The 10,289-nt window shown below is 39.1% G+C and overlaps 1 protein-coding gene across 4 annotated transcripts in view; it reads left to right on the top strand.

Moving 5' to 3' along the window:
* The window catches only part of ARID4B (AT-rich interaction domain 4B), a 95,701-nt gene extending 88,892 nt beyond the window's left edge, over positions 1–6,809 (top strand). For all 4 annotated transcript variants that reach the window (XM_068938981.1, XM_068938983.1, XM_068938984.1 and 1 more), the window contains 3 exons: positions 1,696–1,911; positions 3,834–3,980; positions 5,021–6,809. In XM_068938981.1, the coding sequence (XP_068795082.1) occupies positions 1,696–1,911; positions 3,834–3,980; positions 5,021–5,151 (494 nt within the window). In that variant the 3' untranslated portion in view covers positions 5,152–6,809. The remainder of the gene's footprint in view (positions 1–1,695; positions 1,912–3,833; positions 3,981–5,020) is intronic.
* The last annotated feature ends 3,480 nt before the right edge of the window (positions 6,810–10,289 follow it).

Below are 10,289 nucleotides of genomic sequence, written 5' to 3' on the forward strand. Positions count from 1 at the left end.
AAATGTGGAATCCGTTGTGAGCAGAAACATGCAGTTTTGCAAAATTCCGGTCTATCAGTTAAAGCTGTTTGTGTCGCAGCTTCAGCTCTTGTCTCTTTGCATTAAGACAGCAGACAACTGTAGCTCTGCGACCAGCAGGGTTCTTTTCTACAACATGTATCTTGATGTTCTTCCTTGCTAAAGAACGTGTTTAGCAACTTCTCTGGTGTAGGTAACTGAATCATAAGGAACAGAACCAAGCAGGACTGTGAGGGTCCATCTTGTCAATGCCTAGGGCATGTACAACTGAGGCGTAATTTTCTCTTACTAAATGTTCATCAAACACACTTTTTGAAAAAACTCTAATAATGGAGATTCTGTAACTTCTCTAGGCATTTTCTTTCACTGCTTGACTAGACCTATGCTGAACTATTACCTCTTCCTCCACCCCAGTTTTGTTTTTTGTAAGGCTAAACAATCTTGATCCTTTTGATCATTCATCATAAATCATATCTTTTTAGAGTGATTGTTTTGTTACTTTCCTTTGGACAGTTTAGTTAGGCTGAAGTGAATATAGGTTTCTATTGCTTTATAATAAAAGTGATTTAGTGTGAGCTGAAGTTCTTTGGGTTTGGGTCAGCTGGAGATGTTCTGCAAATAAAAGAAGAATTTGAACATTGTATCTTGAGGAGGGTTTTTTGTAAATGATATATAAATTTCACCTCATTACTAGTTACCTTAGCATTGAAGACTTCAAGTAACCAAAGGTGACATGAGGTGTTATTTTAAAAAAAAAAAAAAAAAAAAAGTCAGTTGCTTACTCTCACTTCTATCTTACGTATGGCCTAAGAGAGTACAAGGATAAGCTCATCTATAACTGTAACCTTTAAAACTGCAGCACGGGTAGAAGTTTGTATATGCTGAATGGTATATCCTTCTCTTGTTTATCTTTGTTTTTCTTATTAATTTCTAATATAGCAATCAGACTTGCTAACTCTTTTGGAAAAAGAAGCAAGTCTAGCCTCATAAGCAAAAATTATTCATAAATTCATGGATAACACTTGTTCCTACACTATCACATTAAACAGCCTCTTTGTGTTGTTTTTCTAATGTAGAAAGCATCTTCATGAATATGTTTCCAAAGAACTGTATGTGGTGCTGTCTGAACAGTTCTGAGAGTAGGACTCGCCTTCCCTCTACAGACTTTGGGTAGTAAGATTTTATTCAGAAATCTTCAAGGAAGAATTTAATTTTTTTTCTCTGACATACACTCATATGCACTTTCAGCAATATACCTGCCATCATTCAGAATAGGTTGTGGAGCCCCTGACAGGTAATGGAGCCACAGTACAGTCCTTTTACCCACTTTCTAGCTCTAGGACTTTGATGTCCATGAGTCCACTTCATAGCTATGAATCTATCTGCACAGCAACCAGCTGGACAGTGTTACCAGTGCAAGGTTTCCCTTTCACAGAACTCTGGAATTAGAGAATCCCCATTGTATGGCTGCCTGTTCTGTGATCCTGTCTTTGGGCGCTAGAGAAGTAAAGGGGCCGTGTGCCAGGTTTCTATGCCAGGGTAAATTATGTCGTTTTAGGGTAAAAGGGTTTCAGTCAAACTCCTTTTATTTGAAAATCAGTGCAGGGGCCGCTTCTGATGAACTTTGGTTTGAGAAAGATGGTTGATTTATAATAATGCATTTTCTTGTTTCTGCAGCAAACAGCAGTGATAGCGAAGAACTATCTGCTGGTGAAAGTGTGTCCAAGTCTCAGCCAGCAAAATCGGTTTCAACTGGCATGAAATCTCACCAAACCAAATCACCTGCAAGAACACAATCTCCAGGAAAATGTGGGAAAAATGGAGAGAAGGAATCTGATCTCAAAGAACAGAATAATCGTTTGCCCAAAGTTTACAAATGGAGTTTTCAAATGTGTAAGTATTTTCTTCAGAGCAAGCCCAGAGTGCTCCTAGAGTAACGTATAAGCAGGTTTTTTGAGTTTTGTTTAGTTTGGGTCTTCCCCCCCCCCTCCCCCCCCCCCGCAAAGTGATTCCATCCTGACTTTGCTTAGTTTTGTGATAAATCCAGTGGTGGGTGGGTGTGGATTTTTCAGTTCTGTGGGGGTTTTTTAATTTGTTGCAATTGCAGTGCCAGTAACTGCCTATATCCCACTCCTTTAACTCTGGCTTTCAGTTAAGCTCCTGTGCAGACTTGCCTCTCTTACCATCCTGTGCTGACTTGCCATTCTGGCATGAACGTTATCCATGAGGCATGCTTCCTGTGTTGATGTTTTCTTACTGTTTTACTCTTCCTTCTCTAGTTATCATTCAGACATCTACATAATTGATTTGTAACGTTTTTTCCCTTCTATTTTGCCTTACTAAACGAGGACGCGTTTACTACTTGTAGTAATAAAATCTTTCAGTGTGTGGGTGTCAGTCAGCTACGGGTACAAATTTGGCTAGCTGTGAGTGCAGTGTTGAAAAGAACATGAATTCATCCATCTGAAAAGCAGTTCAATAGCTTATTTTTAGTGCCTCAGTGATACTAATGTAACTTCTTCCTTGCCTTTGTATGGGCAAGGGTGTCGATGTACTGTTGCATGGTTTTATGCGGTGGAGAAAAGAGGAGTATGACAAGATATTAGATGAATGTAACTCCTCAGTATAACAATAGGGAAGCAGTTGAAAATAATTATTAAAAAAAAAAAAAAACTTGCTGATTTTTTGGCCCCCTCTCTCTCCTGGTTACCAGGAGTCTAATTGCCTATTCAGCAATACATTATTCTCCTCATATTTTAGTACCAGCTGTGGATGCATGCGTGAGTTGCTTTCTCTTTGCTTTTAAAGGTCAGGTTAAAGCTGTGTGAAGTGACTGATATGAATTACTTTTAAAATAATCCATAATATTGCATTCAATATTCACAGATGACCTTAGTACACATCAAGTTTCTGACGCTCACAGAGCGTTATGCTAGTGGGAGTTTGGGCAGAAGGAGCTCTCTTCCACTTGCTGTCCCAGACAGTGTGAAGGCTGCTGTCCTTCCCATAGCCTGGGGACAGGAAAGGGCTGGCACAGCGTGTTGTGCAGACATCTATGCTAAATCCTTTCCCAGGAGTGTTCTTTTATGCTCAGGGAATTCTCCACTTATCTCTCTTTCTTACTGCGATGGAAGAACGTAACCCTACGTTTTTTTTTCCACAACCGTGAATCTGCATGTTATTCCCCATTAAAAGTATTTTTCTCCTAGCCCTTCCTCACAATCAAATTACGTTCTGCTGTTTTTCAAGATTGTGTAACGTAATAGATCTTTATTATCCTTTGGCTCACTGGCTGTTCCCCGGCTCTCCTGAACGCTCACCCACTGACCTCCTAAGATTCATTGGACAGACGTCCTGTGTAACAGGAAAAAGAGCTTTTGCTCCTTTCTCTTACCTCTGCTACGTTGCATGTGCTAAATCTGCTTGGCAGAAAACAAATTGGACTTTAGAGTGCTATTTAACACGTTTCCCGCTGTTGCGGGGAGCTAGGACATTTGCAATGTCTGTGAGCTCTCCTTGCCTTGGTTTCCCCTCCAAAGGGAAGGGTAAGGCCCACATCTTTCTTCCTTTCCTTATGCCCGTAAAAAAAAAAAAAAAAAAAAAAAAGTGTTTGTGATAGCATTATTTGAAGAACAGAGTTTCTGGTAATAAACAGTTTGTGGGAATAAACTGCAGTTGACGTTGCTGCATTTCTTGGCTTTGTCTACTACTTTGAAGTTCATCACTAGGATTTGAGCACTTTCCGCATCATTGAAACTCAGAAGTTTTTAGAAACACTGCAATACAACAATTAACAGACATTGTTTAACTTGCAGCTGACTTGGAAAATTTGACAAGTGCAGAGCGCATAACAGTTCTTCAAGAAAAATTGCAGGAAATCAGGAAACACTACCTGTCCTTAAAATCTGAAGTGGCTTCCATTGATCGAAGAAGAAAGCGCTTAAAGAAAAAGGAACGGGAAAGTAAGTGCTGAGAGCTACATTTTACTTTTAGAAGGGTAAATCACAGGTCATCATGGCTGGTGTTGATAAGGTTTGGATAGTTTTGAGGAAGATGCGTGCCCTTAGGAGTCCTTTTCAAAACAGAAAAAGCTGTATACAAATATTTTATGATCCTTAAAAGGTATAGTTCAGGTATCCAGTGACTTTTAATCCTATGTAAAGGGGAAAAAAAAAAAAAATTAAAAAGGCAAGCAGTGTTTTTCTGGGTGTTTTTTGTTTGTTTGTTTTGTTTAGGCAGAGCTACTTTTTATAGAAAAGTTTTAATAGTTTTTTCTGTGCAGTGAAGGATGTATCCAAGATTGAGTAGCTTATTTCTTTTTTCCAAGTTGTATTATAATTTACTGTAATATTGCTTGTGCATCTAGTTAATGCTCTCCCATTAACATAAGTGCTTTATTTCATGAATCTAAGGGAGACGATCAAACCATTTCCTGCTTTACTTAATGCTGAAGGCAATATTCTAGTGCGCCTGCTTCTAATAGTATTGAAAGGATTATTCTCTCTGTGTCTTGCTTTATGTGCACATTTAACAGTACACTGATTATAAGAAGAAAGACTTTAAAATAGGCTGTGCCTAGTAGGCTTTTGTGGCTGCACAAAACAGTTCCTTCGCAGTTCCCAAAGCAGGTTGTACATGCAGATTCAATGCTGGGGCAGGGTCTACCTATGCTTGTTTCTGCTGGAAAGGAAGGGAACTTTTGGCAATGCTGGTGGCTCAGGAATGAGCCCTAGCATACTCCTCTGGCAAGGTTCTTGAGCTGGATGATCAACAAACCAGGGCTGCCAAGTGCAATGCCTTAGATATAGCCCAAATTATCTTCTAAAATATTTCCCTTGAAAGCTAGGGGAAGGAAGGGGAAAGGAGAACTTTCTTCTTTCTTTTTAATTATCAGGGGTTAGTTCCTGGAGTCACTATATACTAATTAATCCTTCTTAGCTGGCAAAACACTTTTTGCTTTATTTTGTAGATTTTAAAAATGTATGTTGTTCTTCCCCTGCAGGTGCTGCTACTACATCATCTTCTTCCTCATCACCTTCTTCTAGTTCCATTACAGCTGCGGTTATGTTAACTTTAGCAGAACCATCTATGTCAAGTTCATCACAAAATGGAATGTCAGTTGAGTGCAGGTGACAGCAGGACTTGCCAAAGCACTTTGCACTTAATGGCTGCTGAGGGCCACTTTTTTTTTTTCTTTTTTTTCTTCTTTTTTTTTTATACTGCACAGTGGCACAAAATTCAGACAAGCACTATTTTGTATTTAAAGTTGTTTCTTGACAAGCTAACTTTGCACTTAAGTGCACTTTTATGAAGAAAAAGTACAACAAACTGCTTTTCCTCAAGCAATAATTGTTTCCAACTTGTCTGGGAATTGTAAGTCTAGTGACTCGAAGGCCTTCCACTGTGGCAAATGGAGGCTGTTCACTGCCTGTAGAGACAGTACAGTAAGCATACAGTTGTTGGGTTGGCCTAATTAAATGTGGTAAGGCTTACTGTACATGTATTCCCTGGTATTTTGTTAAAGCTGGAACATTTGATATTTTTCCATTTATTTATGACAAATATTGAACCTATTTTCATTTGTACAAGCTAATTGTTTTTTAACTGCTAAGTCACCTGATAGTGGCTTTAACTGTATAAGTCAAGCACATGTATTCAATTCAAAACCTGCAGTTAGTAGGATGTTTGACATCAGTCCTGATAACCAAATATGAGGATTCCTTTAAAAAAAAAAAAGACTGACTAATGTTTACAGGTTTGAATTAGGCTTAAATAGGTTACTCTGGGTTTTAATAACCCATTAATTGGAATGAAACTACTGTACTTTGCCATTTTTCTATAAATCAGTATTTTTTTTTAATTTTGATAAAATACATTATGAAAAAGGAAGAAAATGGCTAACAAACTGTATTAAATCTTAAACAATGTATAAAGATTGTATTTAGCCAGTTTAAAGTGTATATTTATTCATAATGGATTATAACAGTTATATTTTTGTGTTTTCTTGTAAATGTTTCTTTTCCCTTAAAGCAACAAATATTTCATTTGTAATGCTTATTTTATTATGAGCTTCAATTGAGAGGACTTCAAGGAGGAGTGAGGTGTGTGGTTATAATTTGTGGTTGCTGATATGAACACTGCCACAAAAGGATAGTTGTTTTTAAATAAATAGCTAGCTGAGTGGTAGACATTTAATTTTTTTTTAAATGCCTTGTACAAATTCCAAAACCAACTGCAAACTGTTTTCACTTGTATTGATTTTATGTTGTATGAATCCTGAGCTCTCTCCTGTTAATTATATACCTTTGTAAGACATTTGTATATTGCGGAAGTGTTCATTCAAGCTATTTAATACCTGGCACTGTTAATACACAGTACTTTATTGTACAGATTGTTTTACTGTTTTGATTGTAGTTCTGTGTACTTCTTTTGGCTGGGGAAATAGGGGCTGGCATGTTTTTTCTTTGTTTTCTGGCAATACAACATGTAAGAATTCAAAGCATTTTGTTTGTAGATGCTAGAGTGTCAGAATCCTTTACATTTGACTTTTCTAAGAAAAGCATTTTCAGTCTTCGTAGTGTGTGCTTAAGGTTAACTGATTTTATTGAAAATGGTTTCAAAGTATTCAGAATTGTACAGGACTGTAAAAATTTGTTGACAGACGTTGAAGGAAAAGCTTATAGAAAAAAGCTATAAAATATATATTAGGTTCTGCAGAAAATGGAGAATTATGTAATATATTGTACAAATGTAAGCAAAGGCCTCTGAAATAAAATGCCATAGTTTGTGAATCCCTGATTTTGTTTCTAACAGTTTAATTAAGTAATCTTAGTGTGTTCATTAAATGACACTAAGCTATAGAATCAGCTTAGCAAATACGGTGTAATAAGCAGATAAAGGTAAGTTAGATCAAATACGTTAGGCCAGTTTTCCTCTTAGCAATTTATGCAAATTCGTCGTTTGTTTCAGCGGAATGGGAGAACTTGGCTTATTACTTACGTGTACCATTACCGTTACTAAGGCTGCACCAGTTGAAATAAAGATGGATTTTGATGCATGTGAATTCAGGTAGTTTGAAAATGTAAAAGAAAGCTGCTTAAGGTAGTTGCTGACTTCTAATATCACCTGACTAAGTTGAGATTTGGTAGAAGCGAAACCTTTAGTTGCACATGCAAAATGATAGATTACTGATGATTTTTTTTTTATTATAATTTGACTCTGATAATTGGCAGTAACCTGAGACTACCAGAAATAATCTTCATGACTTCTGTGGGGCTACTCAAGAGGATAATATTTACATATGTTCAAATTTAGCAGGATCAGAGCCCTCAAGAGTTCAGGTCTGCCTTCAGCCATTGGGTGTAACTGGTATTGATTTAACAGGGAACTGAGAAAAGAACAAATTCAGCCTTTCACTACTAGTCCTTGATCAGCTTTTAGTTTTAATGACAGCCTTTTTGCTTGGAAAAGGCAGGTGTTGACCCTTGTTCTGTGAGAGGGTTGGTTTGTTTACTCATTTAAAATGAGGAATAATGGAGAACTGAATAATTCCTTATTAGCCACCTCCCCATGCCTCCAAAATTAAGGTGAAAATTTTCACATAAATGAGGATTTTTTACTATTTTTTAATATAGAGACTGTTTCATTTTTGCTATACTTCTCATGTGGTTTAATGACTTAATTAAAGTCTGTTCTGGATGTCTTCTGTTGCACTTCTCTGAAGTGTGACTGGAAATGATATTCTCCAGTGTTCATATCCATTGTGATTTGGACAAATGAAGATATCTTTGGCAAACTGTTAGCCAGGCAAATTTACCCCAAGTTGCAGTAAGTCAAATGTGATTTCCCCCCCCCCCCCCAGGTTACGTATTTTAATGCTGCTTTAAGCATGGCTCTGCTTCCTGCCCAGCCTGCAGGCTGGGAAGGTGATTGCTGGGCTGTGTCCACACTCGAGTGTCTGCTCAATGAAACAGCCTTTAAAGGCAGAGTGAGACGCACTACCCCTCATTTGTGCTTCTCGCCTTGGCTGCGTGACAGAATTCTGTGCGTCTCACCTTTGAGATACCATTTAGCTATGAGTGTAGACTATCAGGAAATGCTTTTTTTGAAAGCGTCTTATGAGAAGGCAAACCTTACCTGAAGCCTGTCTGCATTGCCCTTGACTCCCTTTGCAGTTGCCACGAATGCTTGTACTTGCTACTGTGTGGTTTCCGTCATACCAGGAAACCTTCCTCCTCTGTCTGCCTTAGGGCTCCCTGGTAGACTCTCGGGAGGCCATGAGCCTTTTGTTGAGCTTCAGTAATTGTCAGTCTTTGAAAATTACCAGCCAGCTGAACTTTTGTCCAGTGTAATCTTGATGTATTTCACTAGTTCAGCCTGCTCTACTCCACCAGTGACACCTATGAAGCTTTGCAAGAGCTCTGTCATGTCGCGATACATTAGAAATGCCAACATAAGTGTCATAGCAGACACCTGCCAGTTGTTAAGGATTCCTGTATTCTCTTGGGTTGTCACAGTCAATGAAGGGCTGTTAGAGTTTGCATGACTGAAATAGCAGGGGCAGGTATCTACCTTTCCCAGCATCCAGAAAGGCAGACACAGGATGCCTGGTGCGTATGTCAAGACTAACGCTTTACCTTTGTCAAAGCTGGATCATTTGTTACACACCCAATTGGACATCAGTGCCAACAGAACTGCTAACCCTCACAGCTGAAAAAAAAGGGTCTGAGATGCCTAAGATCTTACAAAGGAAGAGCTGTTCCTCTTTGCTTCAGCCTTTGAGTTCTTGGTAATTTTATACCCTTTGCCAATTGTTACCACAAGAGCCAGCGTTTAAAATTACATTCTGGCCAGGCAGATCTGGGAAGAGAATAGGTGCCTAATTTCAGAGGGGTTTTTAGTAACGGATCAAACTTCCTTAAGCATCAGCTGCATGGTGAGCTGGGTTGGACAATGATCTGTGTGAGAATTAACCTAACAGAGAAGAGAGTCTTTTCCAGTTGGAACAGTTGCCTAGTCTCATTCATGTAGCTGCATAAACAGGATGATCCAGAGCGCTTAAGCTCCACTGGTTACAGAGAGAAGCTGGGAGAAAGAGGTATGGCTGCTTTCTGCTTTCCTTGTTCCTTGGGTTACAATCTTCTGGGATCCCCTGAGAAGTACTGGGTTTCATGGATTTTTCATCAGAATGATTTTTGATGCCTTCTGTAAAGGCCTGCTCTTCAGATCCTAGGTACAGATGTGACAATTGTGGAGCCTGACTGCCTAAGCAGTATTTTGGGATGACCTATTTTGATGGCCTTATAGCCCATGGCTCTGTAGTCTTTCTGTAACCTACTTTTGCTTGTAATATTTGCTAAAAACTACTTCAGACCATCCAGTCATGGAAGCTATTCCACTTTAGGTATTCTTCGGCTCCCCTACACATTACCTAATGCTTTCTCAGGTTCCTCTTAAGGTGAACTGTAAAAGGGAATGTGTGAGCCCCAAAAGGATGCTTTCTACCTAACAACGTGTGTTAGGTCACTCTGGCGATTAGGCACCTTAATGAAGTCATCTGGGCAACCCCTTTTCCATAAATTTTCATTTGATCTTTCAGCAGTGGTGTGGCCTGAGCTTGTTGCTCAGCACAGACCAAAAAGAATGGAAGCTTCAGCCTGGGACTGTGCTGGGCTGTGGAAATGAAGCAGTGTAACTGTGTCAGGGTGATGATGCACGCAAGCTAACTTAGCCCTGTTGTGAGATGGGGCTAGTTAGCTCAGAGGTGCATCCTCTGCTGATCTGGGAATGCTATGGCTGGGCTATCAGCTAGCGTTTTTGTTTACCAGAGCCCTGCCCTGCACTGGTAGGAACCTATTAGCCCCAGAGTTAGCTCAGACTTCTGCATTGCCCTGTACTGAGTGGCATTAACTTGCCTGTTCTGCCTTAGTTTGTGGAGCAAAGGCTTATCATGCTGTTTCATGCTCATTTTAATAAAAATGGGGCTCAAAGCTGCTGCTATTTTTCCTACCCTTAGCTTGGCATGGATGCTTCTACTAGCCAGGCTTTTTAACTGGTGTTGATTTGTTAGAAATGTCGCCTTGGGTGCTGGATGGATAACAACAACAAAGAGAACTTGTCCAAAATACACTCACATATAATAGCGTGGATGCCATAAGAAAGACTTCCACAGCATCACGGGGCAAACGTTACTTTTATAAAGCAAAGCAACGCTGCTTTTTTTTTTTTTTTTAAACAACTTCTGACATCCCGAATCGCTTATAAAGCTGTTC

The sequence above is a fragment of the Struthio camelus genome, chromosome 3 (assembly GCF_040807025.1).
Source record: "Struthio camelus isolate bStrCam1 chromosome 3, bStrCam1.hap1, whole genome shotgun sequence".
Taxonomy (NCBI): Eukaryota; Metazoa; Chordata; class Aves; order Struthioniformes; family Struthionidae; genus Struthio; species Struthio camelus.